At 34.4% G+C, this 18,377-nt stretch overlaps 1 protein-coding gene across 3 annotated transcripts in view; it reads left to right on the top strand.

Moving 5' to 3' along the window:
• ITGAV (integrin subunit alpha V) overlaps positions 1 to 16,791 on the top strand; it is a 95,102-nt gene extending 78,311 nt beyond the window's left edge. For all 3 annotated transcript variants that reach the window (XM_028122404.2, XM_028122398.2, XM_088021621.1), the window contains 13 exons: positions 1,012 to 1,149; positions 2,788 to 2,855; positions 3,509 to 3,656; positions 4,182 to 4,274; positions 6,535 to 6,614; positions 7,573 to 7,653; positions 8,145 to 8,250; positions 8,840 to 8,998; positions 10,275 to 10,385; positions 11,882 to 11,995; positions 12,093 to 12,200; positions 12,757 to 12,879; positions 13,132 to 16,791. In XM_028122404.2, coding sequence (XP_027978205.1) covers positions 1,012 to 1,149; positions 2,788 to 2,855; positions 3,509 to 3,656; positions 4,182 to 4,274; positions 6,535 to 6,614; positions 7,573 to 7,653; positions 8,145 to 8,250; positions 8,840 to 8,998; positions 10,275 to 10,385; positions 11,882 to 11,995; positions 12,093 to 12,200; positions 12,757 to 12,879; positions 13,132 to 13,227 — 1,425 coding nt within the window. In that variant the 3' untranslated portion in view covers positions 13,228 to 16,791. The remainder of the gene's footprint in view (positions 1 to 1,011; positions 1,150 to 2,787; positions 2,856 to 3,508; positions 3,657 to 4,181; positions 4,275 to 6,534; positions 6,615 to 7,572; positions 7,654 to 8,144; positions 8,251 to 8,839; positions 8,999 to 10,274; positions 10,386 to 11,881; positions 11,996 to 12,092; positions 12,201 to 12,756; positions 12,880 to 13,131) is intronic.
• Positions 16,792 to 18,377: the final 1,586 nt, after the last annotated feature.

The following is an 18,377-nucleotide window of genomic DNA, read 5'->3' as shown; positions in this document are numbered from 1 at the left end:
GGCATGTGATGTAATTAGTTCTGGGTATTATATAAGACTGATGAATAACTGAACTTACCTCTGAAACTAATAATACACTACATGTTAAATAATTGAATTTAAATTAAAAAATGTAAAACAAAAAATAAAATTTAAAAAAATAAATAAGCTTCAAGATGTAACTATGAACAAATACCATCATCTTACATTCAAACAAAGTCTGCCAATACCTATTTATTGGTGAAGATGCGAATTAATGGAATTTTTACACATTGCTGATGGCAGTGTAAGTTGTGAAGACTTAGGAAAATAATACGGTATGATTTTCTAGAGCTCAGAAATCTACTTGCCATTATGTAGAATTGTTTGTTTGTTTTTTTGTAATAGCAAAAACAAAAAGCCCAAAACAATCCAAATAACCTTTGACAGGAGAATGGATAAATATATTGTGGATTTAATATATGATGAGATACTACTCAACAGTAAAAATTAACTTCAGCTCTTTCTAACACCATGGATGAATCTTGTGTTGAACAGAAAGCAAATCACAGAATACATATGACCTCACTTTGAAGTAAACAAAAAAGGAAAAGCAAACTGAAAAATATATGTTTAAGGACAAATATACAATATAGTGAAATACTGAAAACAAGGGAACATTGTACTTAAAATTTAGGATGTGGTTACCTGTGAGAAGGAAGGCTTAGGGAAGAAACCAGACGGGAACATATAACCTTAAGCATTATTGGTAATGTTCTAGTTATTTTAGGTGTGGAGTGACTGTTTTATTAACATGCCTTGCATATTTTTGTATGAATCAAGTATTCTGTTATAAACAAAAATTGATTAACGGTTCTCACTGAATAACAAATCTTTTTAGATACTCATATAAGTCTAGTTTTTCAGAGTTTTGGTAGAATTGGATCAGGGTTGAATATGGCTGGCTTTGTGTTGTACACTTACAGATTTCTCTAGATAGTTTGATGTCAATAGATTGATGTTATTATTGATTGGAAGCTTTTCTGTTTCTAGGATGAATCCGAATTTAGAGACAAACTCACTCCGATTACTGTTTTTATGGAGTATCGGTTGGATTACAGAACAGCTGCTGATGCAACAGGCTTGCAACCCATTCTTAACCAGTTCACTCCTGCCAACATTAGTCGACAGGTATTGGACTATCTCCATTTATCACTAATTTTATACATTAATTTTTTTAAAGTCTTACAGTTCATCTTTTTAAATATCCTAAGGGATTGCTTTTAAAATGTTGGGTTTCTAGTCAAAGAAGTAGAGGAAGGAATCTGAATTTTCAGGTCAGAGATATTTGAAGCCACTCAGAACTTAGTTATATGCAGAGAAAGACAGGGTCATATTTCATACACATAGAACAATAAAATAGTTCAAGGAAAACAAAGTGCCAGTGTATTTTCATACTATTTTACTATTTTGGTAAACAAATTTTATATCTGTGTTTTCTTTGATTTACATTTTAATTGTAAAAAATAGTATATGTGTACACATATGCAAGTGCTTATTTATTACATCTATGTCATTTAAGTAATTCATGTATATTGTTGTTTCATTCCGGTTAAATTGACAGTTAAGATCTGTATCGTGTAATTTTATTCTGTGTAGCTGCATATCCCTTGTGACTTGGAAGAGGAAGTCTTTCAGTATTTTTCACCTTTAAATTTTCTCTCTTCTTTTTTCTGCCCCTGGGCTTGAAGCTTTTTGAATATTAACAATAGACAAACCAAGAATGGCTTCCTCTTTTTCTTCTTTCTTATTTAAAAAATTTTTAGATTCCTTCTTTCACATTCTGCCCAACCTCCTCTTCTACTTCCCACTATTTCTCTCTTTTGGATTTTCCATTCTGCTCTAGCCTCCAGATCTAAGGGGAGAAAATTCAAGTTTTTGCTTATTTCATCCATCCTGGATTGGTTAACTTCAGTGCTTCTAGTCCCTTTTCCTTCATCTCCTTCTAAATGGCTATGTATATGCTGGATTCATTTTGTCCAGTTTCCGTTCCCTTTGGTGTGCCTGTCAGAATTGCTTCTGTGTACCCATAGCTATTTATTCTTTTACACTCTGTGGCCATATTTCCATGATGTTGGCAGAGGCATAGTCTGCAACAAGAAATTCTAAAAGGGCAATTTGTTTTGCCCAAGATCACACAACTTAGCTAGCAGCAGCAGGTTCATGCTGAATCCTCATTTCTTTTCTTCTTCTTTTTTAAAATCTTCATTTCTTGACTGTACTTTCTCTTCTATATGACACTTCATTCCAGAATCATAACAACTTAATTTGAGATAGAACTAAAAGGTTCCAACTAATTGTATTATATCCTATGAATGTTTTTCTTGTTTTTCATTCTTGACTAGCTATACTGACCTATTTAAAAATAAGCAGCCATGGGGCTCCTGGGTGGTTCAGTCGGTTGAGCATCTGCCTCTTGATTTCGGCTCAGGTCATGATCTCAGGGTCCTGGGATCGAGTCCTGTGTTGGGCTCTGCGCTCGGTGGGGAGTCTGCTTGAGGATTCTTTCTCTCCCTCTCCCTCTGCCCCTTGCACGTGTGTGTGCATGCCCTCTCTCTCTCTAAAATAAATAAATCTTAAAAAAAAAAAGCAACCATGATACTTTTTACATTCGGGTATGCAAACAAATTGATAAGTGTATATAAATATATGTGTGTTTATGTATATTCACATACATCCACATACACATTGATTTATATTGATTTACACTGCATATGTGTCCTATATTGGTATTTTTTCATGTAGAAAAAATAAAATGCTTTTTTCTAGGCCCATATTCTGCTTGACTGTGGTGAAGACAACGTCTGCAAACCCAAATTGGAAGTTTCTGTAGATAGGTAAGTTTTGCTCCAAACAATAAACAGTATACAAGAAATTTAAATGGAAGAACACACTTTTCTATTGAAAGCAGTAGTATATTTTAATGTGAACTGGTTATACTGGAGGATAATTCATGATTTTCTGTAGTAGTAAAACTATCAGTATTGAACTTTAGAAAAATATGCACTGTTTTCACTACTTGCCTGGGTTGACAGATCTATTTCCATGCAGGATGAGTAGTGTTACAAAGTAACATTATATCCTCTTAAAGATATATTTCATTGTAGATACCCTGTTAACTAAAGGAATATGATTAGTATTTTATGATACATAAATTTTAAAGAATATTTTGAGAATCATGACAGTGATTAATTCAGCTTTTAGAATCAGGGAATTAATAAGTACCTACAAACAGATATAAAATTACTTCAGTAATAGATATGACTGGTAGTGATATATTAGTGGCATTAATGCTTTTTTTTACTGAGAGAAGCATTGGATTTGCACCCAGTGTGCTATTTCCAGCTTTCTGTTGAGCTGTGAAATAGGCTTAAAATATCTTGAGACACTGTTGAACATGTCAGTGCTATGTACTTCTCTTGTTTCTTTGAACAACCATGCTCTCCCTGTGCAGTTTTTTTTCATTGTCTAGATTTGTATTAACTTGTAGTGATCAAAAGAAGATCCATATTGGGGACGACAATCCTCTGACATTGATTGTTAAGGCTCAGAATCAAGGAGAAGGTGCCTATGAAGCTGAGCTCATCGTTTCCATCCCGCCGCAGGCTGATTTCATCGGGGTTGTCCGCAATAGTGAAGTAAGCAAGCTGCCTCTTTAAAAATCAAAATGCACTCACAGGTCTCATTAACATTAATGAGTTACTCCCCTATTTAGTGTAGTACAAGCTTACCCATTCTACTTAAGGCTAAATTGCTAGGCCGTAGAGTGCCTGTCTTACATAATTCCTTTCAAGCCTAATACTTTGCATAATGCATTGATAGTACATTTTTAGAATTGCTAGCTAAGTGCCTGAAACAAGGTCAGATAGATAAAGTGTCTTAGCCTGTCCATCAAATAATTTGTTAGGGGTAATAAGGTTATGTATCTAGATCCTCAGGGATCTTTCAGAAATACCTTTACATTTATATGTGGCAATTGTACACAATTCTGGCTTCTCCCATACTCACCCCCCATTTGCTCAAATGGATGGATATATTTTTAAAACAAGAAACTTAACTATCCAACTGCATGATATTGTCTGGGAATTTTATAGTGTATTTTTTTTTTGGTCATTAATTTATTTTCCTTTCAATCTTTTTTTTTTTTTTTTGGTCTATCAAAGGCCTTAGCAAGACTTTCCTGTGCATTTAAGACAGAAAACCAAACCCGCCAGGTGGTATGTGATCTTGGAAACCCAATGAAGGCTGGAACTCAAGTAAGATATTTTAACTAAGTGGAATTTTTTTTTTAAGAAAACAATTTTTTTGTGGATTTTTCCATAGAAATTTTTTTAAAAAGATACTTCAGAATAGTGTCTTTAAGTTGGTTTTGATTTAGAATGTAATGATTAGCAGAGTTTGATTTTGACTAAGGTAATAAAATAATGGATTGTGCTGTTACGCTGTATTCAATAAGCGGTATTTACACTGCCTTCAGCTTGCTAAATGGATTGAGAACATGGGTTAAACTAAGAACTAAAATTGTAACTCTGATATTTTTACCTAATGCTTTAATGAATCCTTAAAGCTATTCTGACAAATACCAAGACTGTCATTATTAAGTGTGGTAGAATTATCTCATGAATTTAGAACTCTATATTGTTGTCCCAGATAGAATCAAAGAGCATCTTAGTTGGATCAGGTTCCCCTTGAGGTGGAGAAGGGAGCCCAGGAGCTTGAGAAGATGCACTTAATGGGTCGCTTCTGAAATGCTCTAAAAGTAAACAAACATGTATCTGGAGAATTTTTAGTGTCAAGGAAAAATGGGAGTATATTTCATCTTATGTTTTTTTTTCTTGTTACTTTTTCTATAAAATTTAATTATAGCACAAAGACTTTGGTAATTTGAAGATCTGTGGTAATATGGGCTTTACATAGTCCATATTTATCTTTCCTGTTAGATATTGTTTAAAGGAACAGACTTGCAACTAATAGTAAAATAAGTCTTAGAGATCTAATGCACAGCATAGTGAATATAAACAATATTCTATTATAATCATCAGCCTTGTGGGGGCGCCTGGGTGGCTCAGTCAGTTAAGTGTCTGACTCTTGTGGTTTTGGCTCAGGTCATGATCTCAGGGTCATGAGATCGGGCTCTGTGTTGGGCTTTGCACTCAGTGTAGGGTCTGCTTGTCCCTCTCTCTCTGCTCCCACGCCCATGCTCTCTCTCCCTCAGATAAATAAGTAAATAAAAATCTAAAAAAAAATCTTTAACCTTGCTAAGAGACCAGATTTTTATTCCCACCATAAAATAGAAATGATAATTATGTGACATGATAGAGATGCTAACTATAGCTACAATGGCAATCATATTATAATTTATAAATGTATCAAATCAACATGTTTTATGCCTTAAGTTTACACCGTGTTATATGTCAAATATGTTTCAGTAAAAGTTGCATATATTTCTTCAGGTATATTTTCCATTAAATGTCATTATTATTTCTAAATGCATGGTCTTTTAGGAAGGAGGACTTGAACAAAGTACCCTGAATTGAGTTTTTCCACATGTATTTAACAATGTCTCATTAACAAGTGGACCTATTTTTCTATGTTCTCATTCTCTCTAGCCTTCTCACTCACAGCTCATCCAGTGTAGATAATTTCAAGTTATTTCAGGTGGCCCCCTCCAGGCTTTATAAAGTGAGAGGCAGTTTGATGAAGTCCCCCAGAAGTTTCATTTTTGTGTATCATAAATGATCCCCAAAAAGCCTGCTTTCTCTTACCTTGTTAGCTCAGTTATTTTCTTTAAGAACAATTTTCCCCTGCAGGAATTAGGATGATTGTTGTCAGTGGAGTTGTGATACACGAGAGAAGTTCTGGTTCTAGCCCTACCTCTCATGCCTTGTGTAGCCAGGTTCTCTCTCTCTTTAAACCCATTCATTCTTCCTTCCTGCTCCATTAACACAAGTTCAGTTGTTAATTTCCTGTCACCAAATCAGTGTGCAGAATTGCTGTACCTTCATTCAATCAACAGATACTCACTTTTGCATTTTTTTATAGTTAATATTAGGTATCATTATGAGGAGATAAAATTATGTTAATAATTGTTAAGTAGTCTCCTTTATGGTTGGCCCATGTATCTTAAATAAAAGAGATTCAATAGAAGATCAGATTTAATTATCTTTGTTAGAGTGTTTTCAGTTTTATAAGCTCAGAAAAAAACCCTATTTTGGAATGACTTTTTTTTAAAGATCTTGTTTATTATTTATTTGACAGAGAGAGACATAGCAAGAGAGGGAACACAAGCAGCGGGAGTGGGAGAGGGAGAAGCAGGCTTCCCGCCAAGCAGGGAGCCCGACGCAGGGCTCGATCCCAGGACCCTGGGATCATGACCTGAGCCGAAGGCAGATGCTTAACAACTGAGCCACCCAGGCACCCCTTGGAACAGCTCTTTTTTATTTGGACATTGGAATTTAAATTTCACTGATTAGACATTGTTTTAATTAACATTACTATCCTTTCCTCCCCTTCTAGCTCCTAGCTGGTCTTCGTTTCAGTGTGCACCAGCAATCAGAGATGGATACTTCTGTGAAATTCGATTTACAGATCCAAAGGTATAGAAACAACTTTTTTCAGTTCGTAGTAACTATTGAGGAAATGTTATTTGTCGTAAATATATTATGTAACATATTCTAAATGTTATGGAATAGAATAGGCTAAAATTTCAGTACTTGATTATATCATTTTTTATTATTTTATTTTTTATTTTTTAAATTTTATTTTTAAAATTTCACTTACAATGTTTTAAAGGTTGATTGTACTGTTTTTAAAAATAAAATAATATTCATTGTTTTGTATAAATATTAATGTGTAAGACCTAAAAATATGGAAATCTAGAAACGTATAGAAAGAAAATAATAATTAACCCATAGATACTCTTGTGAATATTTTGTTATATGTTGTATCAGTTTCTTTTACAGAATAAGATTCTTTTTTTACCTGAACACATCTCTATATGTTTAACCATTTCCTTATTGGTGGACATTTAAGTTGCCTCTCATTTTTTTTTAAGATTTTATTTATTTTGAGAGAGAGAGAGCGCCGACAAGCAGGGGGAGGGGCAAAGAGAGAGAGAGAGAATCTCAAGCAGACTCTGCACTGAGCATGGAGCCCAATGTGGGGCTCTATCTCATTACCATGAGAACATGACCTGAGCTGAAATCAAGAGTTGGACACTTAAGCCACCCAGGCATCCCTGCCTCTAATTTTTTTTCAAATTGTATTGAACATCTTTGTGGAAAATACGTTTTTCATTTTTTATTATACCATTTTTAAAATCAATATTTCTAGCATAAGAATAATTTATTGTTAGTTTTGAGTTTATAAAACAAAAGTAAAAGAAGTAAAATTTGGTCTTCGTGGAATTAAATGCTAATGAAAATTATTTTAGTAAGTTTTTCCTTTCTTTGTTGCATTTAATTTGTTCATTTTTAGTTTCACTGCATTTGCCTCTGTATGTCTTTGTTGGTGATCATGCTCAGTTCAGGCCTAAATAATTTTTTTCTTTTTCAGCTCCAATCTCTTTAACAAAGTAAGCCCAGTTGTATCTTACAGAGTTGACCTTGCTGTCTTAGCTGCTGTCGAGATAAGAGGGTCAGTATGATAACTGAGTTGAGTGTCTCATTCTTGTGAGTTTTAAACTGCTTTAAAATGCAATTACTTTTTAAAAGCAACTAGGAGGCTCAGTATCTTCTTTTGGGAAGTATCCCTCCAAGTATCATGGTAGTTTTACTAGAGCTATAGCTTCTGTAGAGATAAGGTCCTAGGTGTATTCCAAAGCCCCAAATATTTATTTGGTAACTCTCTGGAAATAAACCAGATGTGGCAACAGCAGGCACAAAATAAGTGTGTTGAACTTTTATGCAAATTCATTTACCAATTCACCTGTTACATTAGATTCAATAAAGAGTAGTTTCTGTGCAGGTATATGTGCATGTTCACATGTACATATGGCTTTTTTTCTTTTAAATATATATATTTTTAATTAGTCTGATTTGATTCATTTGGTTACAGGGTATTTTTGAAAATGAACTGACCATATCATTTTTGGTATTCATGGTAGGTTTTCTTTGGTCATTGTTTAGAGTCTCAAGTCCTGATCATATCTTTCTTCCAATTCCAAACTGGGAGCATAAGGAGAACCCCGAGACTGAAGAAGATGTCGGGCCAGTTGTCCAGCACATCTATGAGGTTTGCAGTTGTTAGCTTTAACTGATACATGGTAGAGAGACTTTACAGAGAAGAACAGATAGGCTACTTATAAAAAACAAGTCTCTTTAATGATTATGTAAACTCTGCATTGTTTAAGGATGTATCAGAGATTTCTTTGAATTTGTTTCCCTATTCATAATTTCCTTTCTTTAAGACAAGTAGGTTCAAGGGGTTAAAGAATGCACTTTATACAAATTGTTGTCTAAAACTAATTAGTTCTACTTGAACAAAAGCAATAGGTCATCGTTGAGTATTTTCATATGGACGTTTTGCAGTTCTAACTAAAAATTGAAAGTGCCTGTAGCAGATCATCAAAATTTTAAGAAAATTTTCTAAGCCATCTTTCATCAAAAACTTTTTTGTATTTTCCTCTTGTTTATATTTTTATCCTGACACATACTGACTGCCCTATACTAGAGACGAATGTGATCATATTATAATATCAGAGTAACTATGGAACCTCTGCTGTTATTCAGATCCTTTGCTTATGATTCCTAAAGTTGATGTAGGAGGAGGATTCTGGAATAGACTTTTGCTTAAATTATTTACATTTTCTTTTCCTCGTTAGCTGAGAAACAACGGTCCAAGTTCATTCAGCAAGGCAATGTTAAATCTTCAGTGGCCTTACAAATATAACAATAACACTTTGTTATACATCCTTCAATATGATATTGATGGGCCAATGAACTGCACTTCAGATATGGAGATCAACCCTTTGAGAATTAAGGTAATGTGCTTAATAGCAACTCTTTATTATGATGTTATTTAATGCTTTTCTTTCTAAATCTATGAGAGAAATGCATGAAATAAAACATTTATTTTTAAAGATTTTATTTATTTATTTGACAGAGAGAGACACAGCGGGAGAGGGAACACAAGCAGCGTGAGTGGGAGGGGGAGAAGCAGGCTTCCCGCTGAGCAGGGAGCCCGATGTGGGGGCTCGATCCCAGAACCCTGGGATCATGACCTGAGCCGAAGGCAGATGCTTAACGACTGAGCCACCCAGACTTCCCCGAGAGAGAGAGAGAGAGAGAGAGAGAGAGAGAAAGAGATCTTGAGTAGGGGGGAAGGGTAGAAGGAGAAGCAGTCTCTCCGCTGAGCAGGGATCCTGATGCGGGACTCGATGCCAGGACCCTGGGATCATGACCTGAGCTGAAGGCAGACGCTTAACCAACTAAGCCACCCAGGTGCCCCAAATAAAACAATTATTTTAATACACAAACCCACTCTACAAAAATATTTTTCTTCATAACCAGTACACTAAGGATTACATTGTTTATTTGTATAACAAGTAAGGATTAATTCCTTACTCAGAGAAGTCCTAAGGAATCATGTATTTATGGAGTGACCCAGTTTGACTTTGGTTCCATTGCATTGTGCTTTATCCACATATGATATTGTGTCAGGGGTGTTTTGCTGTTGAAATTTTTGTCTTTGGAAAAAGATCTGACACAAGAACCTTTTGTTCTGTTTTCTTGACTTTCTATACCAAAAGTATAGAATTCCACAAATTCTATGACATTTTTCTAAGTCATGGAAGTCAAAAGACTTCTGGCTCTTTTGACTTCCATGACTTAGAAAAATGTCATTTTGTGGAATTCTATACTTTTGGATATAGTCCTCTCCATCCTAGCACACATATTTGGATAAGAAGCTATTGCCTAATTTGGACTAAAGAAAGTTAAGAAAACAGAACAAGAGGTTCTTTTGAAATGATATATACTCATGATTGACACTCATCACAGATGTGCACCGTGGAATTTCAGACTGTTTCCTGTGTTTTATCGGTCTCCCCTCTAGCTGTGCAAGAAAATCCTGGCTAGGCAGAGGTAACTTTCCACATATTAAGGACTCTGTGCTTACTTTCCGCCATATATCAAGTGGTAAATTTGTCCTAACACATTTTTAGTCACCGTGTTTTAATCACATATAACAGTTTATGCCAAAATGTCAATGCAAAATGTTTCCACTATTATATACCACCAGTCTCTCTGTAACCCTAGATCTCAAATTCACAAACTGAAAAGAATGACACAGTTCCTGGGCAAGGTGACCGGAACCATCTCATCACCAAGCGAGATCTCACCCTTAGTGAAGGAGATGTTCACACTTTGGTAAGCGCCACTTCAACAACAAGCACTTTAAACATTTGAAAATACGTGATTATAGAATTGATGCCAAAGAACATTTCAAAAATAACAACAGCTGTGCTTGGAAGAACTACATATATTTTTATACTATTCACTCCTCTAACTTCCCTTGTTCCTAGTCAAATTAATGCCAGATTTTCTTCAAATGATCTATCTTTGTAGATTATTAATAAAAGTAATTTATATTCCCAGTTTATTTTTCTGGCTGTACTCTAACTGACCTCTTTCTTGACCTCATTTTAATCTTGGAGCCTTTAGTGCAATATTGTAAGAAAAACCCTGAAGGCCTCAACAAAAATATATTACAAGAATAATTAGCATTATGATCAACTTTTATTGAGTCAGCCTGTGTAATGACTATAATGTTATAAAGTGGTTTATCATTTAAGGTTTTGAAATTTAACAGATCTGCAAACGATCACCTAGCGGGGAATCCAGCATAGTGTTTATATTCATTAGCGAGCACCCGTTAGATTCACATTACCAGATTCCATAGGTCTTCTTAGTTTTCATCCACCTTAACTCCCAGTGACTTTTGGCACAGTTCATCACTTCTTTCTTTGTGCAACACTCCTCATTCACTTCTAAGACACTACTCTCTTGGTTCTTCATGTATCGCAACTAGCTACCTCTTAATCCTCATTTCCAGACCTTTAAATCTACAGAGTGTTCCAGGGCTCACATCTCAGATTTCTTTGTCTGCCTTCCAGTTACTGATAAAAACACTGAATGTATCAAGGACCATCAGCATGCCACTTGATTCTTACAGGTCTGACATGGACTAGCTATTCAAGATTCATTCTGTTTCTTTTTCTTTTCCATAGGCATATTATGATCTGATTTTTATGTCCTACTATAGTCATCATGCTCTGGGTTTACCTAAGAATAGTAACTTCTAGAAGAATGTTGACTTCTAGAATCTTAGATTGTTCTAGAAGAATGTTGACTTCTGGCCATAAAAATAACATCTTTTAATATTATAGATCTTATCCTTATATAACAAATCACATTAAAACCAATCCCTTTATGCAAGTAACGAATCGTTGAACACTACATCAAAAACTAATGATGTACTATATGTTGGCTAACTGAACATAATAATAATAAAAAAAAACCCAACCCCTTTATTTTTATTTTATTTATTTTTTTAAGTAGGCTCCATGCCCAGTGTGGAGCCCAACATGGGGCTTGACCTCACAACCCTAAGATCAAGATCTGAGCTGAGATCGAGTCAGACACCTAACCTACTAAGCCACCCAGGCACCCCTAAAACCAACCCCTTTTAACAAAAAGCATTCATAGACTCCACTATTAGCCTATCATTTTAAACATTATTCTTATAAGGCAAAAGAATCTGGATCATCTCTTTAGCCTTCACATAAAATAAAATGTCTAATTTTCATATGTTGAAGAGATGATAGAAAGACCTTTTCTTGTAAGTAAAGAATTTGTTTTGGCAGGGTTGTGGAATTGCTGAGTGCTTGAAGATTGTCTGTCAGGTTGGGCGACTAGACAGAGGAAAGAGTGCCATCCTGTATGTAAAGTCCCTGCTGTGGACTGAGACCTTTATGAATGTAAGTAGATAACAGCATTCACCAGTCTATCCATTTTCTCCAAGATATGCAAAAGGCCTCACATCTTGGAAATCATTTCATTGTTATTTCCATACAGAAAGAAAACCAGAATCATTCATACTCTTTGAAGTCATCTGCTTCTTTTAACGTCATTGAATTTCCTTATAAGAACCTTCCAATTGAGGATATCTTCAACTCCACAGTAGTAAGTCATTGATTTGGGGAAATGGAATAAATGCACTTACTTCAATGCCACAGATATTTTTTTATTTTATTTTAAATAATGACACCTTAACTGTTTTGATAATTTAAAAGTTGATAGGCCTTTAACCTAGTTTAATATTATTTTATTCCCTCACCCCAGAATTATTAAATGTAGACCTTTTACTTTAGCATCCCTATGTAAGAGATTTCCTGGGAGGGAATTTAGGGAATTTTTCCCCACGAAGTTAGAAAGTTGGAAATTAACTATAATAGGTGAAAGCTAAAGATTTTAAAGATCTATAATTTGAGGATGAAAAATGGGACCAGTACATCAAAGCTGGATTTGATTATTTAAAAATCACTTCAGAGGTACCTTGAAGTTAACCTGTTGTTGGGAATTTTATGTGCATACATGCATGCTGTCAGTACCAAATATATAATCACAGATTATCATACACAAGAAAAGAAAATGTGAATACCATTAAAACAAAATGTAATAGGCATTCAGACATTTGTTGAGTGATTCAGTGAACTCAAAACCTTTCTTCCTCCAACAGGTTACCACTAATGTCACCTGGGGCATTCAGCCCGCACCCATGCCTGTGCCCGTGTGGGTGATCATTTTAGCAGTGCTAGCCGGATTGCTGTTACTGGCTGTTTTGGTATTTGTAATGTACAGGGTAAGTAATGGACTTAGGAAGAGCAGTGGGGGAGGAGAAGCAGAAGAAAAGGGTAAGGGAGGAAGGGAAAGAAGGAAGAATAGAAAAGAAGGAAGAAAGGAAATTTTAATGATGCATGATGAGCACCGTATATTTGAAGGGAGAAAAGTTGTACCAAGTGCCACTCAAATTTTAAGTGATAATACAGTCGCTTAGTACTTTTAATTTTCTTAACTGATGTGGCAGTAATGTTAGTTTTTCTTCAACTAACAGATGGGCTTTTTTAAACGTGTCCGGCCACCTCAAGAAGAACAAGAAAGGGAACAGCTTCAACCTCATGAAAATGGTGAAGGAAACTCAGAAACTTAACTGTGATTTTTAAGTTATGCTACATCCTGACCCATTAGAATTACCGACTTCATTGCAGGTTTCAGTTTCTTTCGTGAGGAATAAAATTCCAAGACTCTACTGCTGATGGTGCCCATTGGTACTAACCACAAAACGAGAGCAATATTTGTCAACCTTTTTGTAATAATTAAGTTCAAACGTACGTGTAATACACACCCACTGACTTGTGTTTTTAGGTATTTAAATAATAAAATTTCAAGTGATGGTTCTTCAATGTACATAAGACAGGTAGTGCCTAAGTTACCACTTTATATAAAATAGTACCTCCTAGAATTATTGTTTCTGATTTTGTATGTTGATTTTGTTTGTTGTTGCTTTTGTTGTTTTAAAGCAATCCATATGTGGACCTTAGGATCCACATCTTTTGTACAGGAACTTATTGTTAATACACATTACACTACAGTTGAATTTTTAAGCTACTAACTTTATAACTGCATGAACTTGGATTGTAATATTACCTATGTGGTAGAACTTAAAAAAAAAGCATGATCCATCCAAATTCTTGTAATAACAAAGATACAGTATTTTTAATATGAAAATTGGGTACGTGCTATTATATTTTTATTTTTGTTTAATCCACAGTCCATTTCCTTACATTTTAATTTGTATGTTTAGGTTCTCTTTCAAATCCTTTAAGCCAACCTATACTAAAAATTCTATGATCAAAAATGCCTCTTTTGTGTAATAGATAAATTTCCGCTAATCATCATCATGCTTAAAGCCATATGCAGTTGGGAATCATTTCCAAAGTCCATGTATTCCATTGTTTTAGTCTGGCTATTTACAATACAAAAAAAAGCATTTAAGTTAAAAGACTGTAGTTCTTTGATAGAGTTGCTTATTAGTAGTATGCTCTTAGAGCAAGAATTTTTAGTTGGGATTAATTTATTTTCTTCCTATATATGTATTCTTCCTTATATTTCCAAAACTTAACTGAGAATGGGCTAAGATCAGTGAAGAATCTTTACAAATTACAAACTCCCAACCCCATGAGAAATGCTTGGAATTGAAATTCTTAAAGTAGCTTCCTGGTCCTTCTAACAATAGCATGATGCTACTCACATGGATATTACCTTAGTTTAAGCAAGGTATCATGTGTAAAACCAGTCTCAGCTATCAAAATAATGTATAAAAGTTCTTTTATAAGCAATTCAAGTTATTGGGAGCCTTTTAAAACTTTTGTAGTTTTATTAACATAAATTACTTTTTTAGGATTTTTATATAAAAACTGCACAGGTGGCACATTGTAGTTTTATATGCCTGTAGGGTGATGATTCTTCTAGAGGAATATGTGATTTATTCACAGTTCCTCAAGGTCTAGGAATGACTTAATTATACCTATTTTTGTGCAATTACATCGTGTTATGCTTTAGAAATTGAGAGTTTAGTAGGTTTTTAACTGCTGTCCTCATTAGGCAGTGATAAATATTTCCCTTAAATAATTGAATATTTTTCTATGTTTTAAAAATAATTGAAATTTATCTTGCCATGTCTTGTGTTCTAGTTCCTTACACAAGTGGCTAAGCTAGAATGTATTCATAAAACAGAGGAATGTGAGTTATATACATTAGAACATGACAAGACCCTGTATTTAGCTTTAATGAATCTCAAAATTAATAGGTTTGTAGTATAGATTTTACTAGTAGCTTAAAAGATCTTAGTCATATGCAATAAGTATTTTTATTACCAGTAAGTCTAAAGTTTTTTAAGAAAAAATATTTTTATCCTAGGGTCTGCCACCAAACAGTCACTAAGTTGACAACTTTCACTACCTGTTTTCCCACCTAATAGTAGTCATCCCTGAAAGTATATGTTGGATAGAAATTCACTCTTTAAAAAAAAATGTTACTGTTTGCTTTTGCACAGTCTGTTCTAAAACTTTTATGGCCTCTCTCTCAAGGTGTATAATCTTGTATGGGAGACTGAAGGATGTTGTTGGAAGCATGATGTTTTAAGTTCCCTTTTATGAAATGTAGTTTTAAGCAGTAAGCATTTTCTTTTAAAAAATGAAAATGTATATCTCTACAAAAATGTGGTAGAAGAATTATTTGGAAGCTTACACTTTGAGGAAAATGTTTGGGAAAATGTTGGGATTCTTTTTACCCTAAAGCAGCATGTGAATGTATTTGGTTAAAATGTCAAACAGTAGTTCTATGAAAACTGTTTTAATTTTCAAACATTTTAAATACTACTGTGTTTATGATTTATGGAGAATTAAAATCCATTTTGAGTGTAAAATTTTAATAATCTGATCAGTTTTTAAAAATATGAGTGAGATAGTATTTAAAGCATTTAATATTGGTAAGAAATATTGATACTGTTGTCGATTTCTTATGTAGGCATTTATTTCAGAATTGATATTTTGAGAAACATTTGTGCGAGGGATATTCTTTTTTTTCCCCTTTACCTTTCTCTTGTGATGAATTATTATTATTATTATTATTATTGTGATATAGGTCTTCATAATTCTGAATTATAAAACAATTAAAACTTCAGTGCCACAATTTTACCTGTTATGAAACTACTACTTCATAGTAAATTCCCATCAATACTTCATATAACAAGAAAATTAAAGTATTAGTAAAAGAGGGCTGTGAAAGACTTTTGATAGTTAATGATGACCCCAAGAGAGATTTAAGTGGCAAAAGTACAGTATATAATAGATCAGCTGCTTTTTATAAGGCAAACAATCTATTAGTTGATAGATACTTCTTTGTTGCAGAACATAGTGCCAAGCTTGGGTAAGAATAAGTCATTTTTGAAATACATGTGTATGACCATTACCTATCTTAATGTCATTTTGTATGTACTCTTGGATAGTTTGTATATGTGGTAGTTTGGTAAATAAAAAAATATAAAATTCAGAAATTGAATATAGGATCAAAAATGGCAAATAAAATAATACACAGTGTTTTGGAGACTAGCCCTTTTAACTTGTTGATAGGCTAATTTGAACAATAAACCCCAGGCATATATGCTTGTATTTCATTATAATTTCTGATATGTAATGAACTTCTTGGGAGAGGTACCAAATCCTTGATTTTTGTTGTCATTGTTCTCAAGTGCAATATAACAATGTAACCAAACCTAGATAATTTTCAGAGTCATTGTTAATTTAGTAAACCTAATCTAAACAGAGTTTTAAATTTATTAGAATTTTGGTTAGTAGGACAGAGGGATTCTGCTGTGGATATACAAATGAAGTTATTTACCCCTAAAAGGTACATTCTGCATTTTGTTTCAGGCTGGACATGACCTATTCCCTACTAGTTTTGAAACATTTTGAAATATCTTAAGCTAACTTGAAAGCTATATATATCAAATTAATTTGCTACCTAATAACACAGTAATTTTCTTTGTTTAGCTTCTCTTATGATCACCCACATTGGGTGAGACATAAAACGTGTGTCTTCTAAAATTTGTCATTTGCTGACTTGATTTGAGTTAGTGAAACTGGTACAGTGTTCTGCTTAGTTTCCAATGTGTAACTTGTGTCTCTTCAATAAACTTGAGCATATGGTGCCACGTTTGTGTATGGGCTTTATATTTTCCCTCTGTGACTTTTTGTTTTTTAATCACATGAGCCAGCAATAATGTGATAAAAGGATGACCTCAAAGAGGTGCCTCTCTGAAAGTCTGAATTCCTTAAGAGTGTTAGTTATTTGAGAAAAAGTAACACAAAAAGAGCAAAAGGAACCTAATGTTAAAATACACCAATTACAAATCACAGAATCAGACATTTTAAAATGTAAAAGGGGTTTCCAATTCCAGTAGTGGCAGGAGAGCTTTTATCAGATAATAATGGTAAGTGATGAACAAAATAAGAAGAAAAAAACTTTTTGAAAACACTGAAGTTAGTAAAAGCAGGCAGAAACTGGAGGGAATTTGACTCTTACTAAAGAGGGGAACCACCTTTTTCCTGGAAGTTACTTCCTGTTGTTGGACAGAATGCAAGCAGAAAAGGGCCCTCATTTCCTGGAATGGCGGGACTGCCATTATGGCTAAAAATTGGGGAAAGAAAGGAGCCACATTGTGAGAGGGAGGAATGTTTTCCCCTCAAATCCTTTTCTGACCCTGACCATGACCCTACTCTAGTGAGACTTCAAGGGGCCCAAAAGGAAAACAGCAGATGGAAGTTTGGAAGAGCTGAACAGTTATTTCAGCTACTGTCTACTGTAGAAGAAATGAGATTGGAGTTTGAGTGTTACCCAGCGACAGAGCTTGGAAACACCCAGTCTTTCCATCGAAACCTTGGAGGATCTATGCCTTAGGAATAAGTACTATATACCAAGATTGATTACCCCTAGGATGAAGAACAAAGCCATTGGCCCACCCTAACAAAGCATAAAACCAAGCTTCCACAAATTTAAGGTGATCCACATGTAACTCCTTTGCTCCTTTAGGCCGTTACTTTGAGAAGAAGATGACACCACCTATAAAGACTGCAATGTTCCATCCACAATGTCATGTGTGTGTGTCTGTGTGTGTGTGTGTGTGTGTGAATGGGAAGAAAAAATGCTACCCATAGTTTGAAGGGAAAAAAAAAGAGTCAATAGAAACAGACCCACAAACAATTTAGCAGATGGGACTTTAAGTAACAATGATAAATATGTTAAAAACTAGAAAAACATGAAAATTATGGACATTTCAGAAGAGATTGGAAATTAATAAAAGACTGCGGAAATTCTAGGACTAAAAAATGCAGTACCTGAAATCAGAAATTCATTGGAGGGGGATTAAAAGTAGGCAAAGAAGGAAGAATCAGTGAATTTAGAGAGCAATAGAATTCACCTAAACTGAAGCACCACATGGGGGTGAAGCAGGGGTTTGTTAGTGGTGTGGATTACAAAATAAACAGCCTCAGTGACTCTGGGTCAATCTAGGTGTAAAACAAAAGGAGTTAGGAGAAAGAAAATGGGGGAGACTAACTTGAACCCAAAAAGTTGCCAAATATGGTAAAATGTAGCAACTGTACAGTTGTGGAAGCTCAGTGAACCCTAAACAAGACAATCACAAAAAACACCATCTATGTGCATCATGGTCTAACAGCTAAAAACCACAAGTTAGAAAGGATTTACCTCAGCCCTACATACTGGTAATGATGCCCAGAG

This window comes from Eumetopias jubatus, unplaced genomic scaffold, assembly GCF_037043125.1.
Source record: "Eumetopias jubatus isolate StellerSeaLion01/CBP00866 unplaced genomic scaffold, mEumJub1_p1.0 scaffold_3, whole genome shotgun sequence".
Lineage (NCBI taxonomy): Eukaryota > Metazoa > Chordata > Mammalia > Carnivora > Otariidae > Eumetopias > Eumetopias jubatus.
This window is presented reverse-complemented; position numbering and strand designations above follow the sequence as displayed.